The 20,891-nt window shown below is 37.5% G+C and overlaps 1 protein-coding gene and 1 long non-coding RNA gene across 2 annotated transcripts in view; both read right to left on the minus strand.

Moving 5' to 3' along the window:
* The window catches only part of LOC135205211 (uncharacterized), a 539,269-nt gene that overhangs the window by 413,266 nt on the left and 105,112 nt on the right, over nucleotides 1–20,891 (minus strand). The window lies entirely within an intron of this gene.
* LOC135205210 (uncharacterized) lies at nucleotides 12,267–15,337 on the minus strand. Its single transcript, XM_064235571.1, has 3 exons — nucleotides 15,046–15,337; nucleotides 13,062–13,639; nucleotides 12,267–12,626 (listed from the first exon to the last, which is right to left on the minus strand). The coding sequence occupies exons 1-3, from the start codon at nucleotides 15,230–15,232 to the stop codon at nucleotides 12,591–12,593; spliced, it is 801 nt and encodes a 266-aa protein (XP_064091641.1). The 5' UTR covers nucleotides 15,233–15,337; the 3' UTR covers nucleotides 12,267–12,590.

Here is a 20,891-nt window from a genome sequence, read left to right on the forward strand (position 1 = left end):
TCATGTAATTATAGCTCTCTCTCTCTCTCTCTCTCTCTCTCTCTCTCTCTCAGATACAGACGTGTTCTCTCATGTGATGTACCTTTTAATTTCGTTTCATACATTTGGTGCCCTTTTTTCTATTGTCACTAACAGACAAAAAACGTTCTCTCTCTCTCTCTCTCTCTCTCTGTCACAAACACACAAATAATCACACAAAGACCGTAACTTACTTCATCATATACAAACCTGTCTGGTTTTATCATTCACTCGCTCATATACGCACACAGTCTCTCTCTCTCTCTCTCTCTCTCTCTCTCTCTCTCATCTCTCGATGTGTGAGACTACACTTCCAAAGTGTGATTGCCTATAGAATAAGCAGCGCGTTGTACACAACGAGAAACCCCGTGTTTACCTTACCAAGTATCACTCTGTCGGGATCCCTCACCTCCGTCCTCGACAATAGACAGGAATCCACAAGGGCGAGAATCCCCTTCGATTTGATGAGATTTTGAACCATATTGTAATCGTCCCAATTCTAGCCCACCACGTACGGCGAAAATTAGGGGTATGAAGGTGTTAAAGCACATTTGCTTTTTGGTCGAAAATCTTATTTAAAAATGTTGGAGAAACGACTTTATTGACTTTTCTTGAAAAGGGGGCGTGACGGTGCTTATCAACGTTGGCTGTTAGGTCGTAAATCGTATTAAAAATGAAGGAAAAACGAACTTATTTGTATTATCTTTAATGGTAATGGCAGCTAGAGGTGGGAAAAAAGGTTACGGGACCCAAAGATTTCATTTGAATAATAAAAGGGAATCAGCGAGCAGGTGCTAGCAGTGTGTGTGTGTGTGTGTGTGAAGGTATAATAGAATTGAACATGACAACAAGACTGATGATGATACAGGAACGTTACGAGAATACGGGGAAGGAAAAGGGAGGCTTGGGGGTTGGGGGTGGGGGTGGGGGGTTGGTAACGTGATAAGGTGCCTGTCCCTTTGTGCCTGGTTTCCTCCTCTCTCTCTCTCTCTCTCTCTCTCTCTCTCTTCATTTTAGCACCTTGCGTATCGAGATTGTAATACATCGTATCCACACCAAACCGGGCTTCTGCTCTCTCTCTCTCTCTCTCTCTCTCTTATCATCTCCTCTTTTCTTATGTTTCTCTTTCTCTGTTTCCTTTGTTATTATTATAATATAATGTTGTCGTGGTTCCTCCATAGATTTATATAACATCGTATTCTTCACATCAAAAAGGTGTTCGTATAAAAGCTGCTTTGTAATAATTAAATGTATATTCAGATATACGTACATACATAGAGAAACACTGTATACACATACATGAGCATGGTCATACATAAGTTGCATATGTATATGCGTATATAAAAACGAAAGATTGTATGCATGTATAATATGCAATTATGGTGCATGCATGCATTCATACATGCATTTATAAATACATACATAAACAGGGACAGTATACGTCTATGAATATTGACATAAACAGAGCATGAAATCATATATGCTTAGTGTTTTTCATACATACATACATACATACATAAACAAGGACAGTATACGTCTATAAATATTGGCATAAACACATCATGAAATCATACATGCTTACTGTTCCTTCATACATACATACATACATACATACATAAACAAGGACAGAATACGTCTATAGAAATAGACATAAACTCAGCATGAAATCATACATGCTTACTGTTCCTTCATACATACATACATACATACATACATACACAAGAACAGTAACGTCCTATGGTCTATCTCCCCTAAGGGGCAGTTATCACTCGACCAGATCTTAAAAGATGTTGTTCAACCGCTACCTGTTACACTTACCTAAGTCGGATTTGCCAGGATTAGTTCGAAGGATTTGTAAGCTATACTCTTCTCGTGTTGACCTTGTGTGTGTGTGTGTGTGTGTGTGTTTGTGTGTGTTTCAAAGGCCCTTTTAGCCTAATTCCTAATTCTCTCTCGGGCGAGATTTCCGTCAGTCAGCGCTCAGGAGAAGTCGTTGGTTTTATCTCTCTCTCTCTCTCTCTCTCTCTCTCTCTCTCTCTCTCTTATTCATCTCCTCCTCTCTTCTTATGTTTCTCTTTCTCTGTTCCTTTATTATTATAATATAATGTTGTCGTGGTTCCTCCATAGATTTATATATCCCGACCCCGGCTCTCTCTCTCTCTCTCTCTCTCTCTCTTCTCTCTCTCTCTCTCTCCTTTTATGTATATGCATATGTATATATATACTAACTGGTTTTTCATCATATTTATAATTTGTAACTCGAGTATACCTGAACAACTTCCTGAGGACACTGCTCATAATCCTGGGGCTTATGCAACGACGTCTCGCATTCCTTGTCGGTCAGCCTTGAACATCATGCAATTGAAAATGACTAGAAATAGGAACTAAAGAAAGCATATTTTATTATTATTATTAATTATTATTATTATTAAATTATTATTATTATTATTATTATTAATTAATGAAATTTCGTGGATATTTTGAGCACCATAACTCTCAACCACCACAACAATCTTGACACCATCCTTCGTTTAAGAGGTTATAAATCTAAAATAACTGCAATAATTATATTTTTTTTGTGCCGCCTCTTCTGATTAATTAAACTATTGCAAGTTCCAGAGAGATTTTCTAACACAGCATTATTTATTATATCTCTCGTCTTCTCGTCTTACTGTTTATCCAACGTCAGGGGGCTGATATTATTTACGACTTGGTAACTCTATGTAGGATTGGAGTTGCCAGCAGAGTTGCCAGTGCGTTCATTCTCTTTTATTATTCAAACGCGTTCGGTACGTTTTTCTGTGCCAGCAACCGCGAAGGTAAATAATAATAATAATAATAATTAATAATAATAATAATAATAATAATAATAATAATAATAATAATAATAATAATAATAATAATAATATCCTTTATTTCAGCTCAGATCGAGATAAATAAATAAAAAATAGTAAACAGCTTTACCCAAGCAGTTGCTAATAATAATAATAATAATGGTAATAATAATAATAATGATAATAATAATAGTATTCACGATAAGAGTAATGGCAATGATAATACTGAAATGATGGTAATGATAAAATTAATGATAATAATGGTAAAGGCAGTATATGTAGTTATAGAGTTCGGGTATAGGATGTTAAAAGCTACAGTAAAAAAAAACAAATTTATTAATGATAATAATAATAATAAAAATTTCCTGTACATCTTTTGTGTTCATGTTTTAGCAGTGCTCAAATAATCCTCAATATTTACCTGCTCCGCAGGCGGCAACACCGCCACTCTTTTTCCACAAAATCCTAAGCATAAAACGAACCTTGTCAGTGGCTGATTAGAATATATTAACCATAAACAAATATCCTCCACTCCAGTTCAAATTTTATCGCCTATAATAATGCCTTGGCCAACCATTTCCGAAATATCTCCCCCTGTGATTTTAGGGCGTAAATGGTAGCCCGCAACCCAACGATAATAGAGCGGAGTTGGCAATTAGGACTTTTAACGCGATGACGGGGGATTGGGGGCCCGCGAGTAATTAGTATGCAGGTAATAATAGTGACTTAAGGTAAGGATAACATTATGACAGGTGTGTTTAATTAGCGGAGCGTTTAAAGTGGGGTCTACTATGTGTGATTGGTGGGATATTTTTAGAATGGGGAGTATAATATTCGGTGGTTTATATAATGTCTAAAGCCTTGGTGCTGAGATTATCGTATTTATTATTATTATTATTATTATTATTATTATTATTGGATATTGCAGCAAGAAATTTACGAAACACACGACAAAATTCAGGAATACAGAAGCAGACAGGAAAAGACACGACAAATTCATGAAGACAAAAGCAGACACGAATTCAGGAAGACAGAAACGGACGCGAAAAGACAAGACAAAGTTCAGGGAAATAGAAAAGGACGCGAACAGACAAGACAGAATTCAGGAAGACAGAAACGGACTCGAGGAGACAAGACAAAATTCAGGTAGACAGAAACAGACACGCAAACACGAACACACGACGAAAATCGTGAGAAAAAACACGAAGATGGGAAACCATCTTATCCTCGCTGATAAAAAAAAACAAAAGGGGGGTGTCCTAATTGCTTCGTCAGTTAGTGAGAGGTTTTGGTGACTGGTCCCACGCTTTTGGGCGGGTTTGCCCTCCCAGGGGGAAGGGGGGGGGGGCAGGGAAGGGGTTATTACCTCTGTGAGGCCCTCGAAGGTTTCCAATATGTATCTGTAAGGCATAAATTAAGGTCCTTTGCTAGGTCCCTCTCAGGTGATATGAGGTATCCGTCAAGGCGAGTAGTGCCGTCAGTGCCTATCAAGAGGTGCACTGTAGGCATTACCTAAGGTTCTTTGCAGCGTGCCCTCGACCCCTAGCTGCACCCCCTTTCGTTCCTTTTACCGTACCTCCTTTCATGTTCTCATTCATCTTACTGTCCACCCTCTCCTAACAGTTGATTCATAACTGCTTTGAGGTTGTCTTCCTGTTACATCTTTCAAACCTTTCACTATCGATGTCCATTTCAGCGCTGGATGACCTCATTTGTCCCAGTGCTTGGCCTTTGGCCTACATTCTATATTCAACTCAACTCAAGCCATCATAATCTTCGGAAGCTTCAAGAATCTCAAGTCATTGGCCCCTTTGGTGGGCTTGGTCCATGTGAATAGGTTTCGCCTACTGAATGATAATAGTTATAACTAAAATAATAATAATAGTATATACCCTACATCTGCATCAGGTCTTCCTTAGCATATAGCCCACCCCGGCACCACATTTCGTCGAAATCCATTGGGTACTTTGTAAGATCTCTCGCTGAATAGCCAAAGAAAACGAAGGTCATAATCTTTACGAGAGATTCGACCGCTGATCGGTGTTATGGTTAACGAGGTAACGAGCTACCTGGACACAGTCGTCCATCATTCAGGGAGACAGCTGATTGGCTACCGTGTAACTATGACCTGTGTGGGGGGGGGGCCCCCCCCGAGTTATCTATTAATTTTGTATCTATACGTTTAGTTCTGTATCTGCCATTCTGTGTGTTTTTTAAACTGTTCGTATCACGTACTTTAACAAATGCTTCTATTTAATTGTATTAAGTTCCGTGTTTATGTATTTCTATATATTTTATATGTATATCAGTAATCTACTTTAACTGTATTTTATTAATTCCTTTCTGTATTTTTCTATACATATTTATTTATATAGATTTTTATAATATTTTACTTTATTTGCTTCTCTGTGTATTTAGTTTTGTGTCTATGTACTTCTATATATTTTATAAATATTTCAGTAACCTGCTTTAACTTTATATTTATGTCTTTCTGTATTTAGTTCGTATATATTTATTTATATAAATTAATTTTTTTTTTTTATTCATGTACTTTACCAACTATATTTATTTCCGTCTATCTCTCAATATTTCATTCTGTATCTATGTATATATATATATATATATATATATATATATATATATATATATATACACACGTTTTTATATACATATTAAAAACGTTTCGTTCACGTAATGTAAAATTGTATCGTTATGTACCCGCCTTTCCTTTGCAATTATATAAGATTCTATATATTACTATAGTATATATTAATATATTATATATATATATATATTATAATTAATATATATAAGTATTATTATATATATATATATATGGGACGTTTTTATATACACTTTTTAAAACGTTTGTTTTAGTCACGCACTGTAAAATCGTGTCACGAAACTACCTTCAAACCAACGTTTAATTCGCCGGAATTTATCTAAAAAAAGCGGGAATACTGAATAGAAGTCCCTTTCGCCGAAAACCTGACAGAAAATCTGTGAAACTCAATGTAAACAAAACAAGTTCGGCGAAGAGTCCTTACAAACTTCGTATCTGGTAGTGTTGTTGTGAGTTACAGCGCAGAGAGAGATAAGGGCAGGAGATAGGAGAGATGGAAAGATAGAGAGAGAGAGAGAGAGAGAGATAAGGATAAGAGGTTATAAATCGCTTATTTTGCGGGTGTTCGAGGCCGTGCCCCGGCCGGCTACCGCGGGAGGGGTGGGGGTGGGGGTGGGGGTTTGGGGGGGGGGGCATTTATTACCAGGAAGGCTGGTGGTGGGCATCGAGAAGAGAATTGGACGGAGTGAAATGGTATAATTTGGTGTTTAGGGAGGAAAAAGAGAGGAGAGAGAGAGGGTGATGATAGTGATAGTATGAATGATGGTTCTATATGGTTGTATGAATATATATATATATATATATATATATATATATATATAATATATATGTGTGTGTGTGTGTGTGTGTGTGTGTGTGTGTGTGTGTGTGTTGTGTGTGTAGTGTATAATGATAATTATGATAGTAGCATTTATATATATATGTATACATAAAATGTAGATGTATATATATGTGTTATATATATAATACATAATTAAACAAATTAAATATGACACAAGAAATATCAAATCATTTGAACTTCATCATAATTAGAATTTAAAAAAATGTAAAAATAGTATGAAAACCAAAATAAAAAAATTCCAATCGTAACAAAATAAAGATAAAAAAGAAAGAGAGAAAAAAATGAAAGACTGCATTTAAAATTTTATGACAGAAGGTTTTGTATAACAAAGGTAAAATATCGGACCAGAGTCCACATCAGGGAATGTAAACAGAAGACCTTTGCAATACCAGAGACCTGTCTGAATAAACGTGAAAGTGGGGGGGTAGGGGGCAAAGGTGGGGTGGGGTGGGGGGGGGGGGGGGGGGGTTGTTGGCGGTGTGGACACGAACAATAAACCACGCGGTTGCTGGTCTAAACGATACTCCAAACCCAATATTATCATCTGCTGATCAGGGAAAATGGCTAACTTCTCTCCAAACCACAAGCTTATAAAAGCAGAGGTTTTCCGAGAATGTCATCGACTCATTGCCTTAACAAACTACTATAATGAATAATATAACACACAGGAGGACACAGCTAACTACTATGATAAATATTATTACTTATCGAGTCATTTTTCTGCCGTTGCCAAATATAGGAACGGTTAAATCAGTTCAGAGATGGGAAGGCAAACTGTGGATGTATTTCAAAATATAAACAAAACATCAATTCTTGAACTATATAATCCACCCTTGACAGATTCCATTAAAATCCAGCCTTAAAATTTTATAGTAATGTTGATCAGATTCCTGGCTTATCTCCCCCCTCTGCCCCCCAAACAATTTTCATTAAAATCCTGCCATACGATTTTATAGATACCTTGATCAAATTCTTGGCTTATGGATCCTTCCTCAAACACACTCTCTCTCTCTCTCTCTCTCTCTCTCTCTCTCTCTCTCTCTCTCTCTCTCACACACAGGTGAACAGGTAGTATATGCCAAGCATCAATATTCATCTCTGGGAGATGAGCAGACCGTAGCTTCTGTAAGATGAAGAGATAAAAGCTATGGCTGATTCTCTCGCTGGAGAGATCGCTGTGAGATAAGGGAAGGATGCTGAGGGCGCCAGTCCTTATGCCCCACTTGGAAGAGGGGTAGCTTGAGAGAGAGAGAGAGAGAGAGAGAGAGAGGTTTCTTATCAGCTAATCTGGACACTATGTAATTAATACAAGAAGTTTATCACTCTATAGACATAGCCAGTTTTCCTATTATTCGTTTGGATGAGAGAGAGAGAGAGAGAGAGAGAGAGAGAGAGAGAGAGAGAGAGACGGTGTTGCGAACGATGGAAAAAGAAAGAAGGGAAAAACAGAGACCTTATCGGTATTGAAGATGATTTTCTCTTGTCTGTATCTTCGTATGAGAGAGAGAGAGAGAGAGAGAGAGAGAGAGAGAGAGAGAGAGAGAGAGAGAAACAAAAGGAGAAGTAGTGAGTAATTAAAACAATTAACCAATACATGGTTGGACATCAGGTAGTGCCATCATCATTTTCTCTTGTCTGTATCTTTGCCTGAGAGAGAGAGAGAGAGAGAGAGAGAGAGAGAGAGAGAGAGAGAGCAGGTAATCAAGGGACCCCATCAGTCATTGGCATAAAGAGACGACGCCGGCTGCTACCGTTCGTCTTTTGTTATCTGTGGGATGGATCTTCTGCCGAAGATTACGTTGGGGGGCTTAGCCCCCCTCCCCCGTGGGTCTGGGCTACTCCCGCCCCCTGCCTGGAGGTGACTGTGTCTGTGTGTACTCTGTAGGTCGCTGAGGGGATTGGAGAAGTGGAAGAAGTGAGAGAGAGAGAGAGAGAGAGAGAGAGAGAGAGAGTGTAGGGGGTGGGGGCCGGGGGGTTGCTATTGTCATTACAGCACTGGGCATAGGACAAGAAATTTAAATGATGGTGTGGCTGATACATCTGCAGGTGGCTGACTCCTCTCTCTCTCTCTCTCTCTCTCTCTCTGTCTCAGAGGGCGAAAAAGATAAGTGCACAATACTACAAACTAAGTAATCTTAGCTTCAACGTACTTCAGCGTGCAATTATGATGAGCATTATCCTTTACTATCAAATTAAACTATACTCTGTTTTTTTCCTTCTGTCCATCCGCCTGTGGTGTTTTCGCATAGTAACACTGCGTCCCGAGCTTTAAATAGTTACGCTATGTGTAAGTTTTAGGTAAATAAAAGGATATCTGAGTGTACATTTGCAACTAAAAAGTGTTTTAATAATTTAATGAATGCGAATAACACCGTTAATATTCGAAATAGGATATTATTTAAAGCCCGGGACGCAGTGTTACCATGCGCAAACGCCATAGGCGGATGGACAGATGGAAAAAAACAGAGTCTAGGCTATGACCTTATAACCTATATATACTTTCTCAGTCCTCGGCCTCTGTAGTATAGGAAATCTGTTGTCCCAATAGTCGTGGATGTCACATCTAATTTAGAAGGTGCACTAGTTTACCTTCCAGATTTCCTTTAGGTGGATCGATTGAATCATATGATTTTAAACTGTTAATATTTTATGTTTATTTGTCACGAATCCTCGTGATATGATTAATTTTGTATCGATTTTGCCAAAGGAATCAAGCATTAGAGATTTGAGTGCTTCGTTCCACAATGTTGTTCATTTTTGTTCAACTTGGTTCTACCTTTGATTCCCCCTTCTGAAGTCGGGAATCAGTGGGAACCTAACAGATTCCCGAAGGCTCTCTGTTTAGTTTCTTTTTTTTGAGATCTGTTTGTATATCCATACATAACTGTGGGTTTATTTTTCCTTTTCAAGACTTTATACTACTGTGAGTATTTTTTAATATCATTCTTATAATGATTCATTGTTTTGTGCCCACTCAGTCGAATGAATTTATAAGCAAGCTTCAGTTATACAACTAAATCTGTTCTCCATAAAAATAGTCTAGAACTGTGGTTACAGATAAACACCAGATTTCATCTTTTGCATTTATTCTCAGTAAAAAAAAAAAAATTCAGTTCGAAATACAATATTGTATTTATATTTCATTTATTTTATTTCATTACAAAATCCTTACACTCCTTACTTTACAAACACACTCAACTCGGCAAAGCTACTTACACAAAAAAAATAACTTTTACAAAAAGTAAAAAAAAAAAAAAAAGTAAAAACACTTACATGTCTCGAATCCACTTTTGAATATCAAAGTTATTCAAAATATTTAGAAATATTTGCCTCCCTTAAGATTACTCGTCCTTAAAACCACGAGAGAGAGAGAGAGAGAGGAGAGAGAGAGAGAGAGAGAGAGAGAGAGAGAGAGAAATTGGCAGCTTTAAAAAAAGCAAACGTACCCAGCTGAGAATTAGACCTTTGCCAATTTGACCTTAGATGATTAGAGCCCGAATTAGACCCTTATTTGATTTGAAATTGACCTAAAAGGTGGTTAACCCTTGAGATAAAATTATTTGAACCCGAATTAGACCCTTAATAATTTAACCTTAACCTTTGAGAAATTCGCATAAAATTAACATACGGTCAGGGTACATTAACCCCAAAAAGTCAAACTGGCTTAGACCTCATCCTTAGTAGGTACTGGAAGACGGACTCCAGCCGTCTCTTATCGCCTCTGTGTTCACACGAGGAGTATATAATATCACAGTATCGCAATGGATTATTACTGACTAGATGGAAATATGGTACAAAGATCAAGTCAAATTCTCATTACTGACTCGTGTTTCGTTTCTTCAATTTTGATTTTGAATTTTTTTTTTAAGACTAAAATATGTAAGTTTAAGTTAAAATTTAATGTAGTATTTAAAATTTGAAATTTGAATAAATATTTTAATGACTTGTTTTTAAAATACTTTTAAGTTTCATAATACCTTAGTCCTTAAAAATAGTGCACAAAATAATTACCTTTGATAATTAATCAATTAATTGACAGATAATAATAATAATAATAAAATAATAATAATAATAATTAATAATAATAATAATATAATCAAACATTATGAAATCAGTAATTGAGAATTTTACACTTCATTTAACTTATCACGAACATCTAGCTTTGATGAACGAGGACACTTAGAGAGAGAGAGAGAGAGAGAGAGAGAGAGAGAGAGAGAGAGAGAGAGAGAGAGTAAATAATAATTTCCTGGAGTTGTTTCACTTCTCACCAATATCCAGCTTTGACGAAGTAGGGCACTTAAGAGAGAGAGAGAGAGAGAGAGAGAGAGAGAGAGAGAGAGAGAGAGAGAGAGAGAGAGAGAGAGAGAGAGAGATGCGTGTCCGTAGTAATACAAATAAGCCTTATAATTAGCATAATCATTACAGCACCGACGGCTTTATTCTAGATATAATTACCAAAAATGTGTTCCAAGTAAGTCCCTGTTTCAGTTATGGTATAATATAACTGATTTCTCTTAAAATTAACGGGTAGATTTGAGATTGCAGGCCATATATATATGTATATATATCTTATGTATACATAAATATATGTATTAAAAGCTTCAAGCAAAATAAACCTAAAATAAATACCATTTAAAAAAAAACAATGCTTTCCCAAGCAATCTCCCAAAACACCCGTTTGACCTTAATTGACCTTAGGTGACCTATGAAAGACAGGTAGCACTGAGATGGCTCGGCAGATTACCCATACATTATATCCTCCCTCGTTAAATTCCCATTCCAGTAGTCACACGACTTATCTTCATACATTTCCCATTTATACATTTCAAGGAATTTAATTTGTATTGTTATTCCTTGCATAATACAATTTCATTCATTTACTGGAAATGTAAGTCAGTATTCTTTGACTCAGTTCCGTACTCTGATAGCTTGGAAAACCACTTCACAAATTTAATAAATTCATACATTCTTATTCCTTACAGAGTCACTAAACATCTTTCTTTTTTTTCAAACAGTATTTAAAGAATTATTCATCTAACTGTGACTTTCGTTTAAATACCCAGGCACACAATTCACAAAAAGATTAATTTTGATTTTCATGCCATTTTCTTTTATCTTATAAATTGTCTTAATATTAGTTTTGATTACCCAAAATGACGCATTTTTCATTATATAATTCATTTCAAGTTCCTTCTAACAATAACAAAATGACGCAGGTTTTTATATATCTATAACAAAATCCTTTCCACAGTCAACAAAGTTTTACAAAAGTACAGAAATTGACACCACACTAAATGTCAGGATTTTGTGTATTATTTCTATGTATACGTTCAGTTACTGATGAATATTTTAACGAATATTTTAATTCAGTTTATAATTCATAAATACACTGAAATCACTTCTCGTTTAAGGCAGCTAGATTCAACATGGCAGTGAAAATATATCCAAAAGAAAGAATTGGAAATATTTAAATATTCTGAAAATATTTTTGTCTCGTCTAGTAATAGATTCAGTCAGAAATATCTTGAGATTAAAAATGTTTTGCAATATTTTCTAGTAATAGATTCAGTCGGGAATATCTCGAGAATAAAAATATATTGCAATATTTTCTGGTAATAGATACAGTCAGGAATATCTTGAGATTAAAAAGTATTGAAAGTGTTTGAAGATGAACATTTTAAATAGCATTTTTAGGTGTCATATGCTCAACATATGTTAAGTTCTGTATTATTTGGAAATTGACGTTTTTGTTAAGTTCTGTATTATAGTATTTGGAAATTGACGTTTTTGCAAGATGTGGCTGTTCTGTTAGATAGCTTTGCATCTCCACTGAATACAGGAATATGTATGTGTATATATACACATACATACACATAGAACCTTCATGCCCTCAAAATCGAACTCACACTGAACCTCCTGATACCAGCCCCGCCCCCCCATAAATAAATAAAAATAAAAAATGACAAACAAGTCCGCCTCCAATACTACAACAAATACGTGCAAAAGTCATCCTTGAGATCAGTTGAACTTGGAGTTTGTACTTGAAAGACGTGTTTGAAAGACTCTGAGGGTCTTATTTAACCTCCCTCCCCTTTGGCCAAGCCGTACACAACCTGGCAGTGGTCGCCAAGTCGTGCTCGAAAGGGAACGACGACGACGAGCCACGAATGGCGAGGAAGGGATCACTGGAGCCTGTCAAAGATTCTCCATCTTATAAGGCATAGAATGGACGCAGAGAGACACCTGGTGAGGGCCACGGGAACCAGCAATGTCAGGGTGAGCCAGTTCGCTCGTCTTTCCTCTCCATCTGGGGAAGGAGGAAGGGAAGAAATATATATGAATGAATGAGTTGTAAAATGGTCAATGAGATAAAAATAAACAAAAAAAGGTAAATAAGGAAAACAGGAGAATAATTTGAGTTGGTAATAAATGAGTGAATAAATGAGCTTTATGAAAAACAAAGAATAACTGAAATTGATAATAAAAAGCAGGAGAATAACTGAAGTTGACAATAAATCCTTCCAAATATGTTAATGAAAGAGATGAAAATAACATCAACAGAAATGAAACATGGATCTTTCCTTTATGAAAAAAAAATAAATAAACAAAAAAAGGTAAACATGATACCTTTCCAAATATGAAAATGAAAAAAAAAAACGCAAATAAAAAAGGTAAACATGATCTTTCCAAATATGAAAAAAAAAAAATAAAGTAAACATTAACCTTCCTCCATCGAACGTACCTCCGAATGAGCCTCCTGGAAATGGTCAGCCAACTTCCTGAGGTCATGCCCGACGCCCTTCCAAAGGCGTCTCTCCTCCCGCGACCTCGTGAGCTCGAGACACCGCAGACAGTGCGCCCCTCCTTCTGCTACCTGACGGAGACACCGACGGGGCTCCTCCTCCGAAGGTCTTCCCCAGGGCACCCGCCGAAGGGCGTGAGCAGCAGCAGCAGAGCGGCAGGGGCGTCTAGGGCATTCTCTGTGGTGGTGACACCGGCGGTGGTGATGACGATGGAAATGGCAGCTGCCTCCGAGGGCGCCATGGATAAGCCCCGGCCCTATGCCCCTCCCGAAATCATCGGCGCCACCTTCTTCTTCCGACGGTCCTACCGCAGAGGGCGTCGAAGGGGGCGTGAGGGGTCCTCCTTCGTCGGGAGGAAGGTGGTGCCCTCTGGGAAGCAGGTGCCCTTCGCACGAGGCCTTCGGGGATTTGGCGGAAGGTTCGGGGAAGCAGAAGTAAGGGCAGGGCGTCGCGCTGCTCCTGATGGGGGAGGCTGGGGGCGTGTTGCTCACGACGATATCCGGTAGAGGGGGCGTTCCTGAAGGTGGAAAAATACGAATTGATTCGTAAGTAACAAATCATGAATGGAACGGACAACCTAGCACCCGTTTCTAGCCCAGGCCCGAAGGAGATGCAGAGAGATGAGGCTTAATCACAAAGGAAGAACCACTATAATAATTATTCTTAATTTTTTCAAAATTAATAATCATAAATCATCAATTATCCACAGAATTCCATTAAATTATATTCTATTACGTTCTATGATAATTGGCGTCGCAGAATGAAAGGTCTGCAATTTCCCGCAGAGATGGATGACAAGGGAGAATATTAAGATACGAATATTATTAATACATAACTATTCGATTCAGCGTTGGTTTAATTATATAAGGGAAAGTATGTATGAATGATTAAAAAACAGAACAGTGTATATATATATATATATATATATATATATATATATATATATATATATAGTCTATAATATCCGTATTTATGAAAACTACAACAAATTGATTTAGTTGAAGAATTGACTGATTTTATAGTTAAATATTTGACCGTTTCTGATTTTTTTCCTCTAACACGAAAATTCCATTGCTGATATATTACGATTTAGATATCGAGGACGGATATTAAGATACAGCAAATATAAAAATATAAAGTACTGTGTGTGTGTTGTGTGTTTCCCTAGGGCATTACGTAAGATCACATGTATGAATAGCGTTCACCATCATGTATACATATGTATCGTAAAGGTTGTTATATCTTTTACATGCATACTTGAGTGACAATTGCAATGTATCATCAAAAACATAAAGTTCAGAATATATTTTGCCTATATACAAAAACTTACAAATATATACTGATTAAAAATAGGTTCAAGTTTCATTTTCAAAGTAAATGCAGTATTACTTCACTGACGATTCATTGAATTGATATTATATACAATAATAATCAGGAGTATTATGCAAGTATATATATTTGTGATTCGCTCGATAGAAAAAAAAAATTAAAACAGGCGTGATTCAGAATCACGAATCTTTGACATTTACTCGACGTGTCCAAACGAGTCAAACGGATCTGTATTAATTTGTTTATCGAGTTTTCCCGAACGAGAAAAGACGGGAAAGATCAGGTTCTGTCAGACGAGAATAACCAGGTCCTGTGACCTGACCAAGACCTTACCTGCCTAAATTGACCTGGCCAAGGGGGTGCTTAGACCCCCTCTGGAACACCCAAACCCCACCCCCTCGCTCCCCCGAGTAACACTAATCAGAAACTACCCTTAAAGAGCAATGTAGGCATCATAACGTTTTGAGACAAATTCTTATAGCTATGAATTGAAAATCATAGATATACCATTACAAGTTATAATTGCTCGGAATGGTAATGAGACCTTATGACACGCTGCATATATTTATATATATAATAGACAGGTTCACGTACCCCTTCTGACGATGCACAGCTGGTGGTGGCGGTGATGGGCGCGAAACCTGCCCTGCCCACCACCACCACAGAGGGCATCTTCTCGTTGCATGGCGAAGCAGCGATGACCTCCTTCGATTTCGTCGAAGACTCCTGTTAAAAATCCGAAAGAAACAGCGCCTGCGTGAACCAAAAAGTTCAAGGTCATGTTGCGCCCATTCAGAGAAGAGAGACGATGGTGTGGGTAGGTCTCGTTCTCTACGTGTCTCTCTCTAGCTCTCTGTCACAGTCACTGAAACTCGATCAGACGAGACGCGTCCTTTCACAACGGAGGCTTGAGCCGAACTGACGAGCAGGCCAGCAGCAGAGAGAGAACACAGACACGCGTAACAGGTCCTATTAGTCACCACCTCTTTGCCCTTCTCTCTCTCTCTCTCTCTCTCTCTCTCTCTCTCTCTCTCTCTGTGTGTCTCACAGCAGCGGTTCGACCCTCCTATCTTCCCTCTCTCTCTCTCTCTCTGTGTGTCTCACAGCAGCGGTTCGACCCTCCTATCTTCCCTACCGGATTAGGGAAACATGAGGGAGATGTGGGTGAGAGAGATGTTGTAGAAACAAGTGTTATAAGTTCTTAATATATGTGTGTGTGTGTGTATATATATATATATCTATATATATATATATATATATAGTATATATATATATATATAGAGAGAGAGAGAGAGAGAGAGAGGAGAGAGAGAGCGCTCACAGAATAGAGGAAACATGAAACGTTTATGTGTACAAACTCGAGGTTGGAACGTAAGACGGGTTTTGTTGAACCAATGCACCTATATGGTATAGACGTTTTGATGTTCACATGTTTTGTCAGGCGGTTTTATTGTGACAGGATTATATATATATATATATATATATATATATATGCTACTCTTACCATTAATTCCTAAACCATTAAGACAACACGTACATTCAATTTAAATAAAGATACACACCTTTTTAAACAATTCCACATTATTTTAACAATACAAAGAAATAATTCAAATCCAATTAATTTACGAATTACTAAGAAAACGTGAAAGAATATACAGACTATTTTTTTTTTTTGGGGGGGGGGCGCTGACTAGGGGGTGTGGAACCAATGGATACACACACACACACACACACACACACACACAGCCAATCACGGACGTTGAATGCACACACACACACGTGTGTAGTCTAGGCCCCCACGACAAAATGCTTAGGCCTACAGACACAAAACTACCGTATTTGAGGAATAGCGCAAAACTGAGTGAGCGAAATCTCTCTCTCTCTCTCTCTCTCTCTCTCTCTCTCTCTCTCTCTCTCTCTCTCCTTCTTCTTCTTCTTCTGCCCAACCAGCCGTGAATAACAGGTCCTCACCAGTGGGTATATTGTTCGTCTCGTAACCTGTCATTGTTGTTGTCGAAGAATCGTAGGCCTATGTAGGCCTACGGATCAGATTTCTCGAGACGTCCTGTCAGGTCAATTGCGCCTACAGTGGTCCTCAAATTGGGAGGGAGATGCAAGTTTAATGACGCCTGCTATAGTTACAGATTGTGATGCATATTTTGATTTTTTTTTTTATTTTTTGTGGTGTTGGAGGCGAAGGAGGAAGAGACGCTGACCTTTTGGAATTCTCTCTCTCTCTCTCTCTCTCTCTCCTCTCTCTCTCTCTCTCTCTCTCTCTCTCTTTCTTAGGTCCGTGGTCATTTCTCATGATAGGAAGGAACTATATTTTTAGCCTTATGTTGTTAACCTAAGCATTATATTACGTACAAGGTTGTTAATTGATTGTTGAAGGTCGGCGCTTGAGAGAGAGAGAGAGGAGAGAGAGAGAGAGAGAGAGGCACCCCAGCTAAATCTTCACTATCTAACCCTAATCAGAAACGCCACATATTATTTTTTTGTTATCATACTTGTAATAATAATTCAGTTCATATTGAACGCATTTTGAAATAAAAATAATTTTTAAAGTAGCTATCTAAGGTTATTCAAGTGTAAGTCATTTACGCATGTGTAACTATATACGTACGCCTGATGGATAATTGTATTTATAATATTAATTCAATTCATATTAAGTGCATTTTGAAATAAAATTAAAAGTAATTTAACAATATTCATGTGTAAGGCTTTTATGCATTTGTATAATTACGCAGTACGCCTGATAAATGATGTATTTATAATATTAATTCATTTCATATTTGACGTGTTTTATCATTGAAATAAATTTAAAATAAAGAAAAGTATTTTAACAATAGTCATGTGTAAGTCTTTTAAGTATTTGTATAACTACGTACGCTTGATAAATAAAGTATTTATAATATTAACTCAATCCATATCAGACGTATTTTACCGTTGAAAAAAAAAAGTATTTTAACATTATTCATGTGTAATTTTACGTGCTTGTATAATTACGCACGCCTGATGAATAACTTATCTATAGTATTAATTAAATTCACATTATACACGTTTTATCATTGAATCGCACCTGTTATATCCTTTAAAAAGATAGAATTAAAAAAATTAAGTTTATTCAAGTGTAACTCTTTTGTGGTTTACGCACCATTGGCTTAAGTGGGTATGGCTTGGGCTTGTAAGGAAAGTGGGGTGAGGGGCAAATCCTTATGTAAGGAAAGGTTTGGGGGGGGGCGGGGGGGGTTGGTAATGAGGGGAGGGGAGGGTGGGGGAGAGGGGTCGGTGCTGCCCTCTAGGGATGACTGTGGTTGGTTAGTCTTGAGAGGAAGGTAAGGATGACATTATTATCATTATTATTATTATTATTATTATTATTATTATTATTATTATTTTATTATTATTATTATTATTATTATTATTACCGGTGAAGATATCCATGATTTGTCTATGGTATGTCTATATATATATATATATATATATATATATATATATATATATATATATTATTATACACTGACATCATTGTATAGATGTCATAATTTATGAGATTATTTATTTATTTTTTCTTTAAATTTAATTATTAGTTATTATTTTATTATTATTTAATTATTATTATTATTATTATTTATTGCTCAAACAAAAACTAGAGCTTATCTTTAATCCACGCAGAAAAAAATAATTTCTTTTAGTACCCACTGATACTCCATCATTTAAAAAAAAGGAGTTAAAATACAGCAATTGCAACATGTAATAGCGTTGCAACATTCAATGTTGCACACTGACGAACCCATCCGGTTGCAAATGGCCCTAGGGCGTCATTTAGGCAACGCACGAGGGAAAGCGCTGGGTCAGCAGATTATACCCCCTCAAAAAAAAAAAAAAAACATTAAAAATCGGTTAAAAATCATGATTTGCGTCTGCAACGAACCATCATTTGCATATGAGTGGAGGGAGAGCTTCTTAACCGTCTCTCTCTCTCTCTCTCTCTCTCTCTCTCTCTCTCTCTCTCTCTCTCTCTCTCTCATCACAAGGACCATAAACTAAACGACTTCTCGGTTGGTCGAACGGAAACTAGTTAAACTTGGTGCCTGATTGATCGATTTATATAAAACTGGCTTTACAATGAATACGGTCATGGAGCATGATGTTCAGTCAAATGAATATAATACAAAGAGGTCTCTCATTGGTCGAGGAAGACGCCGTCGACCAATCAGCGAATAGCAGGTCTTCTCATTGGTCGAGGAAAGTGCCTTAACCAATCAGCGAACAGCAGGTCTCTCATTGGTCGAGGTAGAAGCCTCGACCAATCAGCGAGCTGTTTATGGACTGCGAGATGCATGTCGGTAATATTTAAAAAAACCACGGCTTTTGTTATGGTTAAATTCTGAATGAAATAAACACATTGTCGTAGTAGTAGTAGTAGTAGTAGTAGTAGTAGTGGTAGTAGCAGCAGCTCTCAGTCGTTACTCTTTGCACCTGCGCCTCTGTGAATGAAAAGAATTATTTTTTTCTTTTTTTATTCTTGAGAAGGGGAGGCAATAGAGAAAAAAATTGCCCCTATTCATGGATATGTAAATAGAAAAACGTATACCTTTTTGCACATGCGACTGGGATCTTTTCATAGGATCTATTTTGCTTTTTTGTTTTTTTGTCAACTCACTTTTTTTTTGTTCCTATTTTTGAATGTTCAAAAGAAGAGAACAGGTGTTCCGTCTTAGAAGGGAGAGAGAGAGAGAGAGAGAGGAGAGGGGAAGAGAAGAGGAGAGAGGAGGATGAAGAGGAGAGAGAAGAGAGAGATTAAGGCAGATCTTCAATGACTTATTTTTGTCTGATCTCTTTGCATTTTTTGAATGTCCATAAGAAGAGGACAGGTGTCCCGTCTTAGAGAGAGAGAGAGAGAGAGAGAGAGAGAGAGAGAGAGAGAGAGAGAGAGAGAGCTTATCTTCAATTACCCTCTTCAAGAGATTCGACGAAGCTGTTGCATATAAAAGAGATGAAAAGATTTAAGCGAAAACATAGAAGCACGAATTGTGTTAAAAGATCTTTAGAAATGTTTCATCTTTGTGCATTTTTTCCCCCTGTTCACGTTTTTGTTCGAGTTTGCAAAAATAAGAGGTGAGTCATCTTGCTATTATCCATGAGAGAGAGAGAGAGAGAGAGAGAGAGAGAGAGAGAGAGAGAGAGAGAGAGAGAGATTTAATTCATTCATTTCTTACATATATGAAATTGCTGTGAATCTCTTCTCTGACCTTCGAATTTGGATTCGCCCCTCACCCCCTCTTTCCCCCCCCCCTCTCTCTCTCTCTCTCTCTCTCTCTCTCTCTCTCTCTCTCTCTGAGAAAAACAACTGAGAGAGACATAAATAGAGTTCACGAATTTGCATTCCATCTGTCCAAGTCTCCACTAAGGTCAGGGAAACATTAAAATAAATAATTTGCATCATTAATTACTCCATTTCCTCTTGTTTTTCATTATGCAACGACATCACCCCCCGAAATAAGGGAAAATCAAAGCAAGGAAAGAATCCCGGAGCTGCGTTATGTTTCATACAGCATTATACGCTGTACGGGAAACTTTCTGCGTATTTTTTTTGGCTTGTTTATTCTCGTCAACACTCAAATGGACGCAATCACGTAAACACGAGCTTCAAATAGATCTAAACATATAATTGCTAGAAAGTTGTGCTGTGAAAGTATTCGGTTATTCATAGGAGAGATGGAAAAAGGAAGCACTAATCCGATCTTGATCAAAATTGAATCCATCACGAGCGGTTATAATATTCTTTCCAAAAAGTCCCACGTAACATATTGCCTTCCACAACAACCCCACTTATCATTCTTATCGGCCCTTTTCCCCTTCGAATGCAAACAGGAAATCGAAAGCAACTGGACCTTTTGAGATTCAATTCCGGAGAAACCCAACCCACCCCCCATCTCTCTCCACTTGTGGTAAATAACTCCATATGGCGGCTTTTCACAGTCTACCCTCCCAGGACGGAGAATTCATAGAAAACGGAAAAATGTAAACAATGATTGCCAATTGTCAAACGTTGCGTCCAAGCACTTGAAGGAAGGTTTGGCGATATAGCGGACGGTCCTGCGTCAATCTTCTGCCCTTTTTGCTTGGACACCGACACAATGGGAAGCAATTTGCATTTCGATTGCACGGGGGTGAAATTGCCAATCGAGAGAGAGAGAGAGAGAGAGAGAGAGAGAGAGCTTGCTCGTAAATGATCGGAAATGTGTTCGATTCGTACAAGTGATTAGGTTGACTTTCAGTAATTGCGTATGCGGGCGATAGAGAGAGAGAGAGAGAGAGAGAGAGAGAGAGAGAGTAATACTTCTACGGGGTGAACATAAAAGTTCAAGTGATTGTTTGTTGGTGAGAGACAGAAAGAGAGAGAGACAGACAAGAACAGACAGAGGCAGGAGAGA

The sequence above is a fragment of the Macrobrachium nipponense genome, chromosome 49 (genome assembly GCF_015104395.2).
Source record: "Macrobrachium nipponense isolate FS-2020 chromosome 49, ASM1510439v2, whole genome shotgun sequence".
Classification (NCBI taxonomy): Eukaryota; Metazoa; Arthropoda; class Malacostraca; order Decapoda; family Palaemonidae; genus Macrobrachium; species Macrobrachium nipponense.